The 22,106-nt window shown below is 44.5% G+C and overlaps 1 protein-coding gene across 1 annotated transcript; it reads right to left on the bottom strand.

Annotated features, from left to right (window-relative positions):
- Window positions 1-6,160: 6,160 nt before the first annotated feature.
- pam16 (presequence translocase associated motor 16) lies at window positions 6,161-14,292 on the bottom strand. Its single transcript, XM_060840218.1, has 5 exons — window positions 14,202-14,292; window positions 13,991-14,075; window positions 9,210-9,346; window positions 7,651-7,716; window positions 6,161-7,134 (listed from the first exon to the last, which is right to left on the bottom strand). Exons 1-5 carry the CDS (start codon window positions 14,202-14,204, stop codon window positions 7,042-7,044), a joined length of 384 nt encoding a protein of 127 aa, XP_060696201.1. The 5' UTR covers window positions 14,205-14,292; the 3' UTR covers window positions 6,161-7,041.
- Between the last annotated feature and the right edge of the window lie 7,814 nt (window positions 14,293-22,106).

The following is a 22,106-nucleotide window of genomic DNA, read 5'->3' as shown; positions in this document are numbered from 1 at the left end:
CTGTGTTCTAAGATGGTTTCTTTCTTTCTTTCTGTCTAACATTTTACTGCCTGTCAGCCTGTAGCCATCGAGTGTCTCAGGGGTCCATTCCAGAGGCATGACACAGAAAAAAGCAATGGTTATTATTCATGTGGGTGGAGTTATTCAACAGGTTATACAGCACCAGTCACATCCTTAGTACATTGCAAAGGGATATATGTTATTGCACATCTTTGGGGCAGGCAAGATTTGAATCTATGCTTCCTAGTCCAGAGTTCAGGACACTATAACTGTGCCATAAGAGTCCCACAGAGCAATGTGATTCCCAGCTAATTAATGACTGAACTTCAGAAAGTAATTAACATGGGAAATGATCAGCCAATTGCAAATAGCAAGGACCTTTAAATATTAATGGGATAAATGAACAGATAACAGGTTAAAAATGGGAAACAGTAGAGTGCCTCACACCTGATGACCAGGTTTTAATCCTCAACAGCAATGCTCCCAAAAGTCCAGTTTCTGCCTTAACTTGGTGCACCATCAAACCCGCAGACAAGGGAGGCGCGGTAATAGTTTGGCGCACCGACCTTTATACCGCTGAGGCCAAACGCCAGCTCGCGGACGCCTCCTCCTATTGCCCCCTTGACCATGACCCCACCTCCCACCACCAAACCATCATCTCCCAGACCATCCATAACCTCATCACCTCAGGGGATCTTCCAACCACCGCCTCCAACCTCATAGTCCCACAACCCCGCACCGCCCGTTTCTACCTCCTGCCCAAAATCCACAAACCTGAATGCCCCGGCCGACCCATTGTCTTAGCCTGCTCCTGCCCCACCGAACTCATCTCCACGTACCTCGACACGGTTCTGTCCCCTTTAGTCCAAGAACTCCCCACCTACGTTCGGGACACCACCCACGCCCTCCACCTCCTCCATGATTTTCGCTTCCCCAGTCCCCAACGCCTTATCTTCACGATGGACATCCAGTCCCTGTACACCTCCATCCCCCATCACGAAGGACTCAAAGCCCTCCGCTTCTTCCTTTCCCGCCGCACCAACCAGTACCCTTCCACTGACACTCTCCTTCGACTGACTGAACTGGTCCTCACCCTGAATAACTTCTCTTTCCAATCCTCCCACTTCCTCCAAACTAAAGGAGTTGCCATGGGCACCCGCATGGGCCCCAGCTATGCCTGTCTCTTTGTAGGATATGTGGAACAGTCCATCTTCCGCAACTACACTGGCACCAGCCCCACCTTTTCCTCCGCTACATCGATGACTGTATCGGCGCTGCCTCGTGCTCCCACGAGGAGGTTGAACAGTTCATCAACTTTACTAACACCTTCCATCCCGACCTCAAATTCACCCAGACTGTCTCAGACTCCTCCCTCCCCTTCCTAGACCTTTCCATTTCTATCTCGGGCGACCGACTCAACACAGACATCTACTATAAACCGGCTGACTCCCACAGCTACCTGGACTACACCTCCTCCCACCCTGCCCCCTGTAAAAACTCCATCCCATATTCCCAATTCCTTTGTCTCCGCCGCATCTGCTCCCAGGAGAACCAGTTCCAATACCGTACAGCCCAGATGGCCTCCTTCTTCAAGGACCGCAGATTCCCCCCAGACGTGATCGACGATGCCCTCCACCGCATCTCCTCCACTTCCCGCTCCTCTGCCCTTGAGCCCCGTCCCTCCAACCGCCACCAGGACAGAACCCCACTGGTTCTCACCTACCACCCCACCAACCTCCGTATACAGTGTATCATCCGCCGTCATTTCCGCCAACTCCAAACGGACCCCACCACCAGGGATATATTTCCCTCCCCTCCCCTATCAGCGTTCCGCAAAGACCACTCCCTTCGTGATTCCCTCGTCAGGTCCACACCCCCCACCAACCCAACCTCCACTCCCGGCACCGTCCCCTGCAACTGCAGGAAATGCAAAACTTGCGCCCACACCTCCTCCCTTACTTCTCTCCAAGGCCCCAAGGGATCCTTCCATATCCGCCACAAATTCACCTGCACCTCCACACACATCATCTATTGCATCTGCTGCACCCGATGTGGCCTCCTCTATATTGAGGAGACGGGCCGCCTACTTGCAGAACGCTTCAGGGAACACCTCTGGGACGCCTGGACCAACCAACCCAACCACCCCGTGGCTCAACACTTTAACTCTCTCTCCCACTCCACCGAAGACATGCAGGTCCTTGGACTCCTCCATCGCCAGAACATAACAACACGACAGTTGGAGGAAGAGCGCCTCATCTTCCGCCTGGGAACCCTCCAACCACAAGGAATGAACTCAGATTTCTCCAGTTTCCTCATTTCCCCTCCCCCCACCTTGTCTCAGTCGATTCCCTTGAACTCAGCACCGCCCTCCTAACCTGCAATCCTCTTCCTGACCTCTCCGCCCCCACCCCACTCCGGCCTATCACCCTCACCTTGACCTCCTTCCACCTATCACATCTCCATCTCCCCTCTCCCAAGTTCCTCCTCCCTACCTTTTATCTTATCCTGCCTGGCACCCTCTCCTCATTCCTGATGAAGGGCTCTGGCCCGAAACGTCGAATTTCCTGTTCCTTGGATGCTGCCTGACCTGCTGTGCTTTAACCAGCAACACATTTTCAGCTCTGACATGCACCTCCCAGGTTTTTGCACACATTTGACCCCTCTGAACCATATTCCCAGCACCTTCAGGTAATTTATCCTGACAGCGAAGGTGCTCAAGGATTCGTTGGGCCGGTTCCAAAGGAACATGGCCTCACTCTTGTCTCCTAAGGCCAGTTCAAACTGGTTGCAGATGATCGTGAGTCTGTGCGCACTGACAGAAAACAGTGACATCATCCATGTACAGGAAGGCTTTGAAATACAGGCCTCTGCTGCCTGGAATAGTCACCCCTCTCAGGCTCATTGTTACAGATGGACTTGGCGAAAGTGTAACCTTGGCCCTCTGCAGATCGGGCCAAATATCTGACTTCCACTCTGTAAGGTTCTATGATTTCCTGTGCAGCACTCTGATTGAGATTACTGAGGGAGCAGCACATATGATAAAGCTTCTTTCTCTCCAGCAAGGCAACTTTCCAATTGTGCCTTCCTCCTGGCTCTGTAAAGGGTCTCAACAAGCAACTGGAGAATGTACCCTGATAAATTCAGGGCTGCCAGACAGGGAGTACCTCAGACCCAACCTGCATTTACACTGGCCACAAAACTGAAGAAAATGGAAAGAATTAAGAGAAAGAGGCAACAATAATAAAGTCAAGGATTAGATAACTGAACTGTGAAGAGAGGCTGATGAAGCTTTAAATTATTTTAATTGGAAGACTGATTTATTGAAGGATGCAATTTAAGATTTGACAGATGTAGAGATTTGGGAATGGGCATCTTGGGAGATCATTCTGTGAAAAATTAAAGATTGAAATAGACAAGTGCAAATTGAGAAAATAAGAACTAATGTTGAAGAACTGCTTATTCACTAATGGAGCAGTTGCTTCGTAGAGGAGACTGCCATCTAGTGCAGTGGACACTGGCTGAGGGACTGATAACACTCAGTGCCAATCATTTCCAGACTTTGTATTTAACCTCTTCTACTTTACTGAGTCATCAACATTATTTCAACACACATTTATTTTCCAGAGTACTTCACAACAATTTGACACAGCCACGTGGACAGGTATGAAATTAGATGATGAATAGCTCAGTTAAAGAGGTAGATTTTCAGGAATACTTTAAAGGAGAGAGAAGCAGTGAGGTAGAGAGGCACACTGCTTACACTGTGGGATATGGTTGTGAGCCAAGAGGCAACAGGAAAAATCCAGCCTGTACTTACCCCTCATGTTGTGGTTCTGTTCGCCGAGCTGGAAGTTTTTGCTGCAAACGTTTCGTTCCCTGGCTAGGGAACATCATCAGTGCTATTGGAGCCTCGTGTGAAGCGCTGCTTTGATGTTTCTTCCGGTATTTATATTGATACCCGAACTACAAATCTTCAACCAGACTTTAAACTTACCCCTCAGTTTGTCTTCTCTCTTTTGCCATTTGAGAACTTCCATTTTTAGTAAAGATCCCAGTCAAACTCTACATCTTTAAAAGGTTTCTTTAGTTTATTTTCACCTCTGTCTCAGATAGAGAAAGATAGTGAGAGAAAAATAATTCTTTGAAATTTACATCACAGGAATGCAGGATGGTTAAGGCAGCATTAGCACTCTTGCCTTCATTGCTCAGTACTTTTTGAGTATAGGAATTGGGACATCATGTTGAGGTTGTATAGGACACTGGTGAAGCCTCTTCTAAAGTACTGTGTGCAGGCTGGTTGCCCTCTTCTAGGACATATTATTAAAATGGAGAGGTTCAGAAAAGCTTTACCAGGACGCTGGCAGGAATGAAAGGTTTGAGTTATAAAACTAGGTTGGAGGGTTTGCATCGGAGTGTAGGAGGTTGAAGGGGGAGCTTATGGGTTTTTTTAAATCATGAGGGGCATAGATAAGGTAAATAGCAAAGATCTTTTCCTTAAGGTGAGTTGAGTTCAAAACAAGCACATTTTTAAAATGAGAGGAAAAAAATTTAAAAAGGACACGAGGGTAGTTTTTAGACAGATAGTGGTTAGTAGAATGAACTGTCAGAGGAAGTGGTGGATGTAGGCACAGTTACATTTAAAAAACATTTAGATAAATAGGAAAGGATTGGAGTAATATTCGCCAAACACTGGCAGGTGAGACTAGTTTAGGTTGGGAACATCGTCAGCATGGACTATTTGGACTGAAAGGTCGGTGTTCATGCTGTATGACTCTAAATGGATATTGAAACTATAGGGTGAATATAAGACATTATTGACACATACAATAAAATATTAACACACTGCCTCGAAGTAGAATGGTGTTCAGCTCATCTAATGTAAAGTGGCTGCTGTGTTTCCTACAGCACAACAGTGAGTCCATTTTAAAAGTACTTCACTATTTAAACTGCATTTGAGAAATCCTAAATTTCTGAAAGGTGCTATTAAAGTTTTGCTTTTGTTGAAGATCCACAACAAAGCTGAAACAACTTAACTCAAAGAATTATAATTTAACCTAAAATCTACATCCATAGTTGGTCAACAGGTTTAATGTTTACATTAAGGTACAAAACTGAAATACATAGCATCAACTGAATTTCAAAGGGACAGTATCATCTTTGACTCAAACATATAACTCATTTATAGTAACAAAAAAAAACCCACAATCTCAATTTGGAACAGAATATGCCAGAAATACTCAGCAAAGCTGGTAATGGATGTGGAAAGAGAAACACTTATACAGCTGTGGCCCATCAGAACAATTAGATTAGATTACAGTGTGGAAACAGGCCCTTCGGCCCAACAAATCCACACTGATCCGCTGAAGCGCAACCCACCCAGACCCATTCCCCTACATTTACCCCTTCACCTAACACTAAGGGCAATTTATAGCAAAAAACCTGCACGTTTTTGGATTGTGGGAGGAAACAGGAGCACCCGGAGGAAACCCACACAGGCATGGGGAGAATGTGCAAACTCCACATAGAGAGTCACCTGAGGTGGAAATTGAACCTGGGTCTCTGGCACTGTGAGGCAGCAGTGCTAACCACTGTGCCGCCCAATTTATTCTCCACACATCGCATGTTACCAGACCTGCTGAGCATTTCTGGTACTTTCTTAAATTCTGGATGTCCAGCATCTGCAGTATTTTGCTTTCATATTAGCTTCAAATTCAAGTATTTGCTGTTGAAACATTTTGCAGAACAGCACAAACTGCTTTAAATAGCTAGCAATTCCAGATTATTTGAAAAATTATCAAACACTTAAGGACCAAACATCTCTTTCAGACAGATTAATGAGAAAAAAGACAATGATATATACAATAACTCCTATTTATATTTTACTTTTAAGGCAATAAAACATCCCAAAATGATTGAGAAGAGCATTATCAAACAAAATTTGGCACTAAGCTACAAGATATTCGACAAGTGACCAAAAGCTTAAGTCAAAGGTAAGCTTTAATGAATCATTTAGCAGTGATGTTTAGGGAAAGACTTCTAGAACTTGGGCCCAAGCAGTTCAAGACAATGGTGGAATTTATGAAAATTGAGGAAGAAGTCATAAGAGATAAGTCCCAAGATTTGATAACTATACCAATCCTAAACTCATTGACAGAATTAATTTGACTTTTCATATCATTTATTAACTTAAAAAAACTGAACAAATTGTGAAAGAAATGTGGTGGTTACATCTGGGACTATTATATCTGTACTTTTGTAGCTTGACCCATTCTTGTGTGGAGAATGGTGCATATTATCTTCAAGAAACTTTATAATGTACAGGACCACTGCTTTACAAACCTGTGCTCCAGCAATTCTTAAACAGTTACTGTGTTCTCCTGCAGCTAGGATCAAATTTCTGCCTATAGATTTTTATTTACAATCAGTTACAAGACATTTTCAAAATTATATTACAGAATTTCAAAAAATTAAAAATAATTAGTTTTCACCATGTGTCCAGTTGCAATAAGTCCCTTTAGTGTTTCAGGAGGTCAGGATGTGAGGCAAGATTTAGAGGTCTTTATAAGTTCAAATCTAGCACCCAGTTGCATTATTTGACACTCAAATAGAAAGTGACTGAAGAGCAAGACGAGTTCCATTTCTTTGTTGTAACCCAGAAGAAATATTTAATCTGACCTACATGCTCAATGCAAAGCAGTTGTGAAGAGTTCATGATGGGCAACCTCCACGCATCACTACCACTGCTGTATCAAATTATTTCTCCTACACAAAACCCTAAGTACATGATTCACAACTGGTTCAAGGTTTGGCTAATACCATTGGAAGCTGGTATTCAAGTGCTGGTACATTCTCACAGCTGCTTTTCTAGCCCAATTTCTTCCATCCAGAATTGGTACCTGTCCCAGTCCTTGGATCCAGTGTTAATACCAAAGCTGGTTCCTGTCCCATTCAAACAAGGACTGAATACTTTTGATTTTCATGTGGTTTATGGAGGTATGAGTAAACAACTAAACAGAATGTGAAACTGAGTGTTTCTGAAAGTCATGTTTCAGGCTGTTTTGTCTGTTCCTTTCTTGCTCGATCCATTTCTTCAATTTTTAATTCCTCATCGAGTCGCTCCTTTGCTCTCACCACCTGGCAATAACAAAGGTTCACTTTAATAGTTATAAGGTGTAAAGATTTCATGAAAGCCACTTCTATGCATTTGTAAGAAATGTATTTGAAAAGATTTTGGACTGTCTGGTAAAAAACATGCATTTGCCCATGGAGATCAATGAATACGGACTAGCGCCCAGAACTCAACCCAATTTCCCCTCTTAGTCAGCCTGGTTGTGGTCAATTACTCCAGGTCATTAATTAAATCTTTGACACAGCATCACACCACTGTGCGCATTACAGTCACTCACTCATGGCAACTTCAAAAATAAGACTCAAACTTATTAATGTTCCAGAAGAAATTCAACAAAAAAGTCCTATAAAAAGTGCTTATTTACAGCACGATTCCTTTAACATCACCCGTTGGAATTTAATATCGAATGAGAAAGTTACACATTACAGATTTTGAGATGTGACTAACTTCAAGGAAATATCTAAAATCCCGAGATTGAATTTGAAACTCCAGGTTAAATGAAGTAAAATATGACTTCTCACCTTGGACTGCAAATAGAATGATCCACCCACCGACTTGTCATTAACTTTGAATAAATGCTCATAGTTCTGGATTCAATGAGGAGAGAAAAAAATTAACCCAAAGTTAGAATGCTTCCTGAAGTAGATCGATGAGACATAGCAGAGATGTACTGGTAAATAAACAGCAGATACATCAAGACCTGTCATGTGTTAGGTTCAAAGCCTCTACATACAAGATAGATGATTCATTAACAAATGTTGACCATCTCTCCACGCTAAATATCATTGGTAGCTTAAATCTCCACATGCATTTGTCTCCTCTCATCTAAGTTACAGTTCTGATTAAGAATTGATTAAATGTGACAGCACTCGCCAGAGAGGTGATGGCCTGGTTGTATTATCACTGGATTATGAATCCAAACAACCAGCTAATGTTCTGGGGACTTAGAATCAAACCACACCAAGACAGCTGGCGAAATCTGAAAACAATAAAAATCTGGATTTAAAACCTTCATTGTTGATTGTTGGAGAAACCCATTAGGTGGAAACTGCTGTCATTACCTGCTCTGGCCATGACTCCAGACTCTCAGCAATGTGGTTGACTTTTAACTGCCCTCCAAGTTATTAGAATGGATAAAATGTGCTGGCCAAGCTAGCAATGCCCGCATTCCATAAAATATATATATTTAAAATTCTATGATTTTCCGAGCGTGAACAGAGTTACCAACTGATTCAGCTAGGTTATAGGTCAGCAAAATCCCTCAACTAAAAGTGAAATACTGTGAAAGCTGAAGATCTGAAATAAAACCAGAAAGCGATGGGGAAACTCAGCAGGTCTGACAACATCTGTGACTAGAGAAACAGGAGTCTCAGAAGAATCACACTGAACATGAAATGCAAACTCGGTTTTCGCTCTCCACAGTTGCTGCCAGACCTGCATGATGTTGTGTTTTTATTTCATTATTGCCTCTGTTTTATTTACCTTCACCTCAATTCAGATTTGCATTTTATAATGATAAATGATCGATCACTGATAATATCTGTACACAGACAATTTAGTCATAGTGCCCAATATAGCACCTTAGTCAGGTATTACTCTGTTTCAGGCTGTACTGATCACACCGATGAATCTGGGCCATTTATTTCAGGTTATCCAATTGATGTGCAGTTTTGCAACTCATGCAGGATTTAATTAGGCAAGCAGTCCCAGCATAACACAGAAAAGTATTACATTGCCAGAAGTCAATTTAAACTGAGGGCACTATTTCAAACTGGGGAGATTTCCCGTGCCCTGTTTATTTCTTGATCACTATTGCCAGAAGATGGATTATTTGGTCATTCATTTCCTGTTTGTCAGAGCTTTCTGTACACAAAAGTGGTCGTCACACTTACATGAATCACCCAAATCTTGCTTCATTCGAATTTGAGACATCACAAAGACATGCTATGGCGCTGAATAAATGTAAAGTTATTTCTTTTGCTTCTTTAAATCATTGAGCTCCACAATGGAATTCTAATTCCAGTAAAAACTGAAATAATATGTTTAGACAAAGCAAACAACAGTGGCCAAGGAGCCTAACCTTCTGGATGTCCTTTGTGTTGAGCTTTGTCACGTTAAGAATCTGCTGTGCTTCCTGCAGTGACAATCCAGTGATGTTGGTGGCTGCTGCTGACTGCTGACCAGCCTGGCCACGAGCTTCTGCTGCTGCTTTACTAGCTGAAGGAGAAAGCACCAGTCACAAAGCCTGTTGTAAATTAGTCAATATTACAGTAACACATTACTTAAAATCAGAAAATTCAACAGTAACTTTCGAGAGAATTGGACATACATTTAAAAAGGAAATCACTGAAGAGACATGGGGAACAGGGGCTGAGTTGTACCAGTTGAATATCTTTCAGTACAGCAGGCACAATGGGCTGAAAGGCCTCCTTTGCTGTAAACTTAAGAAAGTGTCAGCAAGATTAACAGGTGACTTGTTTCTTTTAATAGTTGTGGTTTTACAAGAAAACTTTGACCATCTCATCTGCCCTATCCAAATAACAGACTTACTGCCAATGCAATCAGTATAGCCAATAAACATGGAGGCCACAGACCATAAGATATAGGTGCCGAAATAGGCCATTCAGCGCTGAGTGTGCTCTGCCATTCGTCGAGAGCATTGCTGATCTGATAATCCTAAACTTCACTTTCCTGCCTTTTCCTCATCACCTTTGCTTCCCATACTGATTAAAAATGTCTGTCTCAGCTTTCATTATACTTAGTGACCCATCCTCCACATCAAAGAATTACACAGATTAACTCCCATCAGAGAAGAAATTCCTCCTCATCTCTATCTTAACTGTTTGAGCCCATATGTTGAGATTATGCCCTCTGGTTCTACACTGTCCTACAAGGGGAAACAATCTTTCTGCATTAACCTTCAGGAACTTGTATGTTTCAGTAAATCACCGCTCAGTCTTCTATATTTCAATGAGTACAGGACCATTCTATTCAATCTCTCCCATAAGACAGTCTCTTCTTACCTGTTATCAGCCTAGTGAATCTTTTTTCTTGATTAGATTCCCTACAGTGTGGAAACAGGCCCTTCGGCCCAACAAGGCCACACCAACCCAGACCCATTTCCCTCTGACTAATGCACCTAACACTATGGGCAATTTAGCATGGCCAATTCACCTGACCTGCACATCTTTGTGACTGTGGGAAGAAACCCACACAGACACTGGGAGAATGTGCAAACTCCACACGGACAATCACCCAAGGCTGGAATTGAACCCGGTCCCTGCAACTGTGAGGCAGCAGTGCTAGCCACTGAGCTACTGTGCTGCCCTTCTCTAGGCTGCCTCCAATGCCAGTGAATCTTTCCTTAGGTAAAGAGGCCGAAACAGTTCACAGTATTCCAGCTGTGCTCAGACTCATGACTTGTAGGTTTTTGCCAAAACCTCTAACTTTTATACTCCATTCTGTTTGAAATAATGACATGCCATTTGCCGTTCTTATTACCTTCTGAATGTGATTTTTTTTGTGATTCATGGAGAATAACACCCAAATCTTTCTGTTCCATAACTTTCTGTGTTCTTTCTCCATTTCAATAACAATATTGCCCACTTGGTTAATTTGTTTTGTATCAATTTTTTAAGACTCTGTTTAAACCTCACCACTTGCCTTTCCACCCGTTGTTATTATCTGCAAACTTGGCAACAGTAGATTCACTTTCCTCATTAAAGTTATTAATACATTGCAGATAATTGTGGCCCCAGCACTGATCCCTGATGCACCCGACTACTTACAGGTTGCCATCCTGAAAATGCCACCTTTATCCAAACTTGCTGCCACCTCCAACACCTTATCAATCAGCCTAACGTGTGGCACCATAACAAATGCTTTCTGAAAATACAAATATATTACATCCACTGTTTCCGCTATATCTATCCTGTTTGGTATTTCCTCAAAGAAGTTTAGTAAATTTTGCCAGGTCTGATTTCCCCTTCATGAAATCATGACTCTGCTTAATCATTTTGAGAGGCTTATATTCCTTTTGAATTTGGTCTGCTTAATCAGCTTATACACTTCTAAAACCTCAGCTTATAATAAACTCGCCTTCATTTCCCCAATAACAGATGTTAAGCTAACTGGCCTGCAGTTAACTGCTTTTTGAATCTTTAATTTTATTTATAAAATTTGTCAGTTTTCCAATCCTCTGGGACATTTCCAAAATCGAAGGAAATGTGTAAGGTTATTACCAGGGCATTCACAGTCTCTATACCTATTTCCTTTACTATCTGAGGATGCAGTTCATCAGGTCCAGGTGACTTATTGGTCTATAGTCTCATTAGTTTCTCTAAAGAAGGTTATTGTATTTATTTCCTCTCCTCCTTTTGCCCCTTGAGTATTGAGTAAGTAGCTTCTACTGCAAAGTCTAATGCAAAGCATTTATTCAACCGCTCCACCATTTCCTGGATCGCATTATTTTTTCCCCCAGCTTCATTCTCAAAGTGACCTATGTTCACCTTGGCCTCTCTCTCTCTCTCCTTATTTATTTAAAGACACCCTTGCTGTTCATCTTGATATCATTTGCAAACTTACCCTCACTGTTTATCATCTCTCTCTATTTATTTTTGGTTGTCTTTGTTGATTTATAAAACTTTTCCAATCTGCTGGCTTGCCACTAATGTTCGTCACATTTTATGTTTTTTTTTCCAATCAGATGCTATCTTTAAATTTCCTTGGTTAACCATTGTTGGCTCATCCCCTTTCTCTAACCCTTCTTCCTCACTTATAAACAGAATTCAGTGAATCCTAGACTATGTCTTTAAGAGCGGAGTGGAAAGCTGTAAATATCATACTATAGCACAGTTCAGTTGTACATGAACAGTAACATATAGAATTCTTACAGTGTGGAAGCAAGCCATTCAGCTCATCATGTCCACACCGATCCTCTGAACAGCACTGGGAAGTATCTTTGGTGTGAGCCATTGCTCCTCACCTGTCTTTGCTACTAAAATCTTTCCCCAGTCTGCTCCAGCCAGCTCTGCCCTCATTCATAGGATCCCTACAATGTGGAATCAGGCCATTCGGCCCATTGAATCTACACCGACCATCTGAAGACTCATCCCACTCAGACCCATCCCCTACCCTATACCTGTAACCATACATTTCCCAAGGCTAAACCACCTAATCTGCTCATCTTTGGACTGTGGAAGAAACAACAGCAACCACAGCAAACCCATGCAGGCACAGGGAGAACTTTACACAGACAGTTGCCCGAGGATGGAAACGAACCCAGGTCCCTGGTGCTGTGATGCAGCAGTGCTAACCATGAGCCACTGTACCACCCCTTATAAACAGAATTAAATGAATCCTAGACTATGTCTTTAAGAGCTGAGTGGGAAGCTCTAAATGTCACACTTTAGTGAAGTTCAGTTGTACATGAACAGTAACATATAGAATTCCTACAGTGTGGAAGCATGCCATTCAGCTCATCAAATCCACACCAATCCTCCGAGCAGCATCTCATCCAGACACCTCCCCCTACGCTGCATTTTCCCATATTTAATACACCTGGACCTGCACATCTTTGGACTGGGTGAGGAAACTGGAGCACCTGCAGACATGGAGAAAACTTGCAAAGTCCACACAGACAGTTGAAGGGTGGAATTGAATCCAGGTTCCTGACACTGAGAGGCGGCAGTGCTAACTGCTGAGCTACCATGCTGCCTCCTTTGTAATCACCTTTAGTTAAGCAAGCACAGTCGATACAAGTGCAGAGATGTACTGCTGAGGCTGTGTAAGGCTCTGGATTTGGAATACTGAGAGCAGTTTTGATCCCTGTCTCGAAGGAAGGATGTGCTGGTAATGGAGGTTCCAGAGGAGGTTCACAAGAATGAACATTCTTCACGGGCCAAGTGACCTAATCCTGTTGCTGTACCTCATGGTCACCTTCCCAAGGTCCCCTCTCAAACTGAATGCCAAAATCTACCATGGTATGATTGTGTTTTCCTTGGGGATCTTTTGCTCGGACATTATTTATTAAACCTGCCTCGTTATGCATCATCACACCCAAAACAGCCCGATCTCTGGTTGGACCACAACATATTGTTCTAGGAAACTGTATTGAATACAGTCTATGAATTGTTCTTTGTGCCTTCCTCTGCCAATCTATCACAACCTACAAGAAAAATAAGCTCACCCATGATAATATACTACCTTTGTTACATGCCCTTATTATATCTTGCTTGATACTCTGCCCAATAGCGTTGGTACTGTTTGGGGGTGGCGTGGTGGCTCAGTTGTTAGCACTGCAGCCTCACAGCACCAGGGACCCAGGTTACATTCCTGCCTCGGGCGACTGTCTCTATGGAGTTTGCATGTTCTTATTGTGTCTGCGTGGGTTTCCTCCCACAATCCAAAGATGTGTAGGTTCGGTGAATTGGCCTTGCTAAATTGCCGAGAGTGTTAGGTGCATTAGTCAGGGGTGAAATGGGTCGGATGGTTGGTATGGACTTGTTGGGCCGAAGGGAATCTAATTAAACTCCGACCAGTACGTCCTTTACCAATAAGTTTTTCGACTCAGGATCTGAGGGGCTCCGAAGTTGCCACTGAAATCTGAACCCATCAGGATCAGCTCTGGCTCAGGGGTTAACGCTGATCCTTGACAACAGCAGGTCGCGGCCTGCAGCCCCGCTCCAGGAGCTGGAGCCCCTGGACCAGCCACACGGTGCCGAGGGACAGCTGCATGGACTGGGAGGTGAGGGATCCCAGGGCCCCGCCGGCTGAGATCTCCCTGGGGCCGTGTTCCCACAAACATCAGATCAACTTTGGGCTTATTTTTTGAACGAATCTTGAGCCTGTTCGATCACTCACCGGCCATTTCCTGCCTCACAGCGCGGGCGAAGGCTCTCCCCACCACCTGAGCCCCAACGATGATGATCTGGACTAAGTATCTGGCCTGTAGGGAGAGGGAAGGCGGACAGTTAAAGCCCGGTTCACGGACAGTCACTCAGTGCACACCCGGATCAGCGGCCCCACGGGCCCAGGAGCCCCGTCCCCCGGGTCCCGCTCCCTGTTTCCTCACCATCGCCCGGCGGCCGGCTCCGTTCTCCAGCAATATCCGGGAACCACGCGCGGAGTCAAGGACGAGTCAGGGTCAAAGGGCAGAAACCGGTGACGATCTCTCCACAGAAACGAGAGAGGACAGGGTCGATGTAACTCAGCTGGCGTGAGCGCCGCCCTACTGGACTGGAGGACGCAGCACGCACCTCCCTGACGCAGACTGGCGTGAGCGCCGCCCTACTGGACTGGAGGACGCAACACACACCTCCCTGACGCAGACTGGCGTGAGCGCCGCCCTACTGGACTGGAGGACGCAGCACGCACCTCCCTGACGCAGACTGGCGTGAGCGCCGCCCTACTGGACTGGAGGACGCAACACACACCTCCCTGACGCAGACTGGCGTGAGCGCCTCCCTACTGGACTGGAGGACGCAGCACGCACCGCCCCCCCACTCCCTGGCGCAGACTGCGTCCTCTGGCGGAGGGAAAGAGCACAAAGTGTTGCAAGATTTCCCGGAATTTTCAGCTTCCCCAGGTTAAAAACTTTGCGATGTGTAATGTTGTTATTATCAACAGTAATGGTCAGAATTAAAAGGATAACGTTTACGTTACTAAGGTTATTGGGTACGGACAATCTAAATCAGACGCTAAAGCTGCAAAAGTGGAACTCGAGAGTTAAAGTGTTGAACAGCCAATTTAAACGATGAATTCCAGAGTGGCCACAAGCGATGGAACAATTTAATCAGAGGATGCTGATGAGATCAATATAAAAGGACACTCAGATCACAGAGGGTTGTGGAATCGGGGAAAGTTAAAGATAAGAACATGAAGGAATTTAAAACAAGGATGAGATTTTTAAAACTTAGGGTGTCTTAACTCAGAACCAATGTCAATGGAGAGAAGGGTGAGGCGGTGAAGTTTTGATATGAGTCAGGTAACAGCAGAGTTTTGAATGAACTCGAAGTTTAGTAAGAGTAGAATAAAACGAAGAACTGTGGATGCTGGAAATTTGAAACAACAACATAAATTGCCGGAGAAACTCAGCACGTCTAGTAGCATCTGTGGAGAGAAAGCGGAGTCAGCAATTTCTGTTGTTGTTTAAACGAGCATGGATTGTGGGACGCTTGCCAGGAGTGTGTTGGAGTAAATGTAACAAATGCACGGGTCAAGATTTCAGCTGCATGTGAGCTGAAGCAGGGGCAATGTTACAGAGGTAGAATTGAGCATGCTTTACTGAAGGCTGTGTTGAAAGCTAATATTATGGTCAACATGAGATTACTATTGCAAGCAATCAGGATTAGCCTCAATTTCCAGGGAGAGTAATGAAGTCAGTGGCCAAGCAGAGTTTGTCACATGTACCAGACAATGACTTTGGTCTCTCCACTATTTTGTTGAGAGTAAATTTTTGCTCATTCTGTACTGGATGTCAGATGAAGAGTCTGATTTAGCATCTGTGATGGTGTTGAGAGAGGTGATGGTAAATTAGATCTGGGTGCTACCAGAGTGCATGTGAGGCTGTGTTTTTTGGATTATGTAAATAAAGAATTGATGTAAAATAGACAGGGACCAAGGAGGGACTTTTGAGGGATACAGCTAAAGTGGGATCAGGAAGAAAAGCCACTGCCTATAATTCTCTGGCTACAACTGCCTAGAAAAGATGGAACCATATGAGAACAGTCCCAGTCCCATCCCCTGAATGGCATTGCAGATGATATGGAGGAGGATGGTATGGTAACCTCAATCAAACAACTGTAGACAGGTTGATCGCAGATAGTTTACCTTAATCATTTGGATGTCACAGAAAAGTAACAGGCAAACAGTTCAGTTTTAATTCTTGCAGAGAGTTTACAGAAAATGAAGATTTTAAAAGTCAAATTTGAATGTCAATTTAATTCAAGATGTAATTTAGATATTTAGCATGAGAGGGATGTTTACAAAGAGGGCTTGGACCATTCCTGGTTCTTTGTTTGTACTCCTCAATAACAACAGAAAATACAGTAAAGCTACTGCTGGAAACTGGAACCATTCACCCAACTTTCACTCATTTTTGGTTTTGGTGAATTTTGCTGTTTGAGTTCAGTGTTTCTAATTCAGATTTCTTGTATTGTTCTTTAAAACCTGTAGACATGAGGCATTGCTGTCCTGACAGGTCTAAAGTGCCATGTTCAGTCAGTTTGCAGCTGTGTAATACACTCAGTTAGATCATGTATTGTGATGATGGAATGACTGGATTAAAATTCAGCTGGCTGTTCAAGAGAAATCTAGCTGGATGCAGTTTGCCTCCAATCTTCTTTCAACCAAGGCTGGATTTAAGTAATCTCATCTGTGGTTCCGTCGTACAAAAATAAAACTTTTATAACATGCCAACAGCTGTAAGAGGAAAGAATTGCATTTCTGTGCATCTTTCACAATTTCAGGTCATCCCAAATTTCCTTACAGCCAATGAAGTACTTTTGAAGTTAAGCCACTCCTGTAGGAAATTCAGAAGCAAGTTTGTACAAAGTAGGTTCCCACAAACACCTACGAAATATATGACTGGATCATTTGTCTCAATGATGTTGGTTGAAGGATAAATATTAGTCTGAATATTGGAAAAAAATCCTTCCAGTTCTACAAACTACATAGTGAGTGTTTTACATCCAATCATGGAAGCAGACAGAGCCTTGGTTTAAGGTGAAGTCGGTGTCTCAGACAGTGCAGCATTCCCTCATACAGCCCAAGTGGATTCCATCTGGACTGTGAGTTTAGTTTGAGGAATTGAGAATTTGTTGAGCCAATTTGTTGATCACATCATGAGGGGCATGGATAGGATAAATAGACAAAGTCTTTTTCCATGGGGTGAGGAAGTCCAGAACCAGAAAGCATAGGTTTAGGATGAGAGGGGAAAGATAGAAAGTGGTACGTGTATGGAATGAGCTGCCAGAGGAAGTGGTGGAGGCTGGTACAATTGCAACATTTAAAAGACATTCGGATGGGTATATGAATATGAAGGGTTTGGAGGGATATGGGCCGGGTGCTGGCAGGTGGGACTAGATTGGGTTGGGATATCTGGTCGGCATGGATGGGTTGGATGAAGGGTCTGTTTCCATGCTGTACATCTCTATGACTCTATGCCCATAATGCAGGGGAGTTCCAGGATTTTGGACACATATACAGTGAAGAAATAGTCATGTAATTTAAAGCCAGGATAGTGTGTAATTTGGAGGGAATCTCATAAATGATAGAGTGCCTGTGTACCTGGTATCCTTGTCCTTCTAGGTTGTGAGGTTCTGTTGGAGGTGTATTAGAGTCTTAGGGATGTATGGCATGGAAACAGACCCTTTGTGCAACTTGTCCATGCCGAACAGATATCCTATATTAATCTAGTCCCATTTACCAGCACTTGGCCCATATCCCTCCAAACCCTTCATCTTCATGTACCTAAAGAGATACATTTTAAATGTTGTATCAACCTCCACCAATTCCTCTGGCAGCTCAATCCATACATGCATCACCCTCTGCATGAAGAAGTTGCCCCTTAGGTCCCTTTTATATTTTTCCCCTCTCATCCTAAACCTATGCCCTCTAGTTCTGGACTCTCCCACTCTGGAAGGGGATCTTGTCTATTTACACTATCCATGTCCCTCACGATTTATAAACTTCTATAAGGTCATCCCTCAGCCTCTGACACTCCAGGGAAAACAGCCCCAGCCTATTCAGCCTCTCCCTGTAGCTCTTGAGTTATTGCAGTGGCCTTACAGGCTGTACATAGTCTCGACTGTGGCAGTGCTATGGTGCTGGATAAGCACAGCAGTTTAGGCGGCATCCGAGGAGCAGGAGAATCGACGTTTCGGGAATGGTGAATCCTGATGAAGGGCTTATGCCTGAAATGTCGATTCTCCTGCTCCTTGGATGCTGCCTGACCTGTTGTGCTTATCCAGCATCACACTCTACTCTGATCTCCAGCACCTGCAGTCCTCACTTTCTCATAGCACTGCCACAGTGTGTAAGGAGTGAAATGGAGTGAATATTGAAGGTGACCAATCAAGTGGACTGCTTTATCTTGGACAGCTTTAGCTTTGTTAGAGCTGCACCTATCTAGGTAAGTGAGCAGTATTCCAAGCACCACACCCACCCCCCCTCCCAACCCTAACCACCCCCCCCCCCCCCCGTTTCTTCCTCTCCTGGTGTTCCCACCAGTATGCCTCCAATGATACTCTCATTCGTTTGGCTGAACTGGTCCTCATCCTCAATAATTTCTCCTTTCAATCCTCCCACTTCCTCCAGATGAAAAGGATAGACATGGGCACCCGCATGAGCCTCAGCTATGCCTGCTTCTTTGTTAGTTACATGGAACAGTCCATCTTCCACATCACACCGGTACCATTCTCCACCTTTTCCTCTGCTACATTGAGGACTGTATCAGCACCACCTCGTTCTCTCATGAGGAGATTGAACAATTCATCAACTTCACCAACACATTCCACCCCGACCTTAAGTTCACCTGGACCATCTCGGACACCTCCCTCCCCTTCCTGGACCTCTTCATCTCCATCTGACTCAACACGGACATCTTCTACAAACCCACTGACTCCCACAGCTACCTGGACTACACCTCCTCCCACTCTGCCTCCTGTAAAAATTCTATTCCCAATTATTCCCCTTATTCCCAATTCCTCCGACTTCGCCGCATCTGCTCCCAGGAGGACCAGTTCCACCACAGAACACACCAGATGGCCTCATTCTTCAAAGACCGCAATTTCTCCTCTCATATGGTCGATGATGCCCTCCAGTGCATTTCATCCACTTCCCACATCTCTGCCCTCAAGCCCCACCCCTCCAACCGCAACAAGTTCAGAAACCCTCCCAGTCTTCACCTTCCACCCATCAACCTCCATATAGATTGCATCATCCTCTGACATTTCCGCCATTTACAAACAGACCCCACCACCAGACATATATTTCTCTCTACTCCCTGTCTGCTTTCCATAAAGACCATTCCCCCGCGACTGTCCATGCCCCCCGACCACTCACCCTCCCCTCCCTGCACCTTCCCCTACCATCACAGGAATTGCAAAACCTGTGCCCACACCTCCCCCCTCACCTTTGTCCAAGGTCCCAAAGGAGCCTTCCACATCCATCAGAGTTTCACCTTTATTTTCACACATCATTTACTGTATTCGTTGCTCCCAGTGTGATCTCCTCTTAATTGGAGAGACAGGATGCCTATTTGCAGAACGCTTCAGAGAACATGTCTGAGACACCTGCAACAACCATCCCCACTGCCCAGTGGCTGAACACTCCAACTCCCCCTCCCACTCCACCAAGGACATGCAGATCCTGGGCCTCCTCTGTTGCCACACCCTAACCACCCGATGCTTGGAGGAAGAATACCTCATCTTCTGCCTTGGGACCCTCCACCCCATGGCATCAATGTAGCTTTCACCAGTTTCTTCATTTCCCCTCCCCCCATCTTATCCCAGTTCCAATTCAGCATCGCCCTCATGATCTGTTCTACCTGTCCATCTTCCTTCCCACCTACCCACCCCACCCTCCTCTCTGACCTATCACCATTGTCCCACCTCCATCTACCTATTGCACTCGCAGCAACCTCCCCCCCCCCCCCCCCCCCCCAACCCCCTCTCATTTATCTCTCCACCCCCTTGGCACACAGGCCTCATTCCTGATGAAGGTCTCTTGCCCAAAATATCGATTCTCCTGCTCCTCAGATGTTGCCTGACCTGCTGTGCTTTTCCAGTACCCCACTCTCGACACAGTATTCCATCACACTGACTTGTGCCTTATAGAGGGTGTACATGCAGGAATGCCAAGCCTCTGACCTGCTCTTGTAGCTTCAGTATTTAATATAGTTAGTCCATTCAGTTTCTGGTCAATGGTAGCCCCCAGGAAATTGATCATGGGGAGATTTAGCAACGATAACCATTGCTCCTTTACATTCAATGGCATTATGTTCTGTCTTGTTGGAGATGGTTATTACCTGGCACTTAAGTAGCAAATAACATGCCACAGATCAGCTCAAGCTTGATTCTATCCAGGTCTTAAATAAATACCGAAAGAACTGCAGATGCTGTAAACCAGAAACGAAAACAGAAATTGCTGGAAAAGCTCAGCAGTCCTGCCAGCATCTGTGAAGGTCCAGTGACCCTTCCTCAGAACTGCTGGTACCTTGGAAAATGTTGGTTTTTATGCAGAAGATAGAGTTGGAGGAGGGGATAAGGAATAAATGATTGGTGGGGGTAGAGCCCAAAGAGAGAGAAGAACAGTTGGACAGATAAAAGAGTGGATAACAATCTGGGTGGGAGGGTGAAGAGCTGTTAGTGGCTAACAATGGGTTTTGTGTGATTGTAGACTGTGTGATAACAAGGCCTGGTTTGTGGGTTTGGGGGCTAGGACAAGCCCAAACGTTATTGAACTCGATATTGAGTCCAGAAGGTTGAGCGGAAAATGTGTTCTTCTACCTTTGCTGCAAGCCTGAGACAGCAATATTGGCTAGGGAACAGGGAGTTGTGTTGAAATGGCAGGTAACTTGAAGCCCAGGGTCATTTTTGCAGGCAGAACGTAGGAATTCTGCGAAGGTGAGGTGTCTTAGGCAGTAAGCATTCCTCAAATACCCAGTAAAAACTTCTGCTATTTGACACATAGAGTCATAGACATGTACAGCATGGAAACAGGCCCATCAGTCCAACCTGTCCATGCCGACCAGATATCCCAACCCAATCTAGTCCCATCTGCCAGCACCTGGCCCATATCCCTCCAAACCCTTCCTATTCATATACCCTTCCAAATGCCTCTTAAATGTTGCAATTGTACCAGCCTCCACCACTTCCTCTGGCAGCTCATTCCATACACGTATGAGAAAAAGTTGCCCCTTAGGTCTCTTTTATATCTTTCCCCTCTCACCCTAAACCTCTGCCCTCTAGTTCTGGACTCTCCCACCCCACAGAAAGGACTTTGCCTATTTACCCTATCCATGCCCCACATAATTTTGTAAACCTCTATAAGGTCACCCCTCAGCCTCCGACGCTCCAGGGAAAACAGCCCCAGCCTGTTCAGCCTCTCCCTGTAGCTCAAATCCTCCAACCCTGGCAACATCCTTGTAAATCTTTTCTGAACCATCTCAAGTTTCACAACATCTTTCCGATAGGAAGGAGACCAGAATTGCACGCAATATTCCAAAAGAGGCCTAACCAATGTCCTGTACAGCCGCAACATGACCTCCCAACTCCTGTACTCAATACTGTGACCAATAAATGAAAGCATACCAAACACCTTCTTCACTATCCTATCTACCTGCGACTCCACTTTCAAGGAGCTATGAACCTGCACTCCAAGGTCTCTTTGTTCAGCAACACTCCCTCGGACCTTACAATTAAGTGTATAAGTCCTGCTAAGATTTGCTTTCCCAAAATGCAGCACCTGAATTAAACTCCACTTCTGCCATTCCTCAGCCCATTGGCCCATCTGGTCAAGATCCTGTTGTAATCTGAGGTAACCCTCTTTGCTGTCCATTACACCTCCAATTTAGGTGACATCTGCAAACTTACTAACTGTACCTCTTCTGCTCACATCCAAATTATTTATGTAAATTACAAAAGGTACAGGACCCATCACCAATCCTTGTGGTACTCCACCGGTCACTGGCCTCTAGTCTGAAAAACAACCCTCCACCACCACCCACATCATGTACTAAGGCTCCATTTAAAAATTTCCCACATTAATCTGATTGAAACAGCTAATAGCGTATTTAGGTTTGTTTGTGCTGCATTTTTTTTGTGAACAGCCTTGTCTATTTTTTGTTCCAACTATTATGACCAGCTGACAACATGATAATCTCATCCACCCAGGCAAATATCATTCCTAGATCCATCCATTTATTGCTTGTTGGTAAGTTTACCTTTCATGCTCAGGTGAGCTAAAGTACATTGCT

Source organism: Hemiscyllium ocellatum, chromosome 20, assembly GCF_020745735.1.
Source record: "Hemiscyllium ocellatum isolate sHemOce1 chromosome 20, sHemOce1.pat.X.cur, whole genome shotgun sequence".
NCBI classification, from domain to species: Eukaryota; Metazoa; Chordata; class Chondrichthyes; order Orectolobiformes; family Hemiscylliidae; genus Hemiscyllium; species Hemiscyllium ocellatum.
The sequence above is the reverse complement of the archived record's forward strand: the minus strand, read 5'-3'. Positions and strand labels throughout refer to the sequence as shown.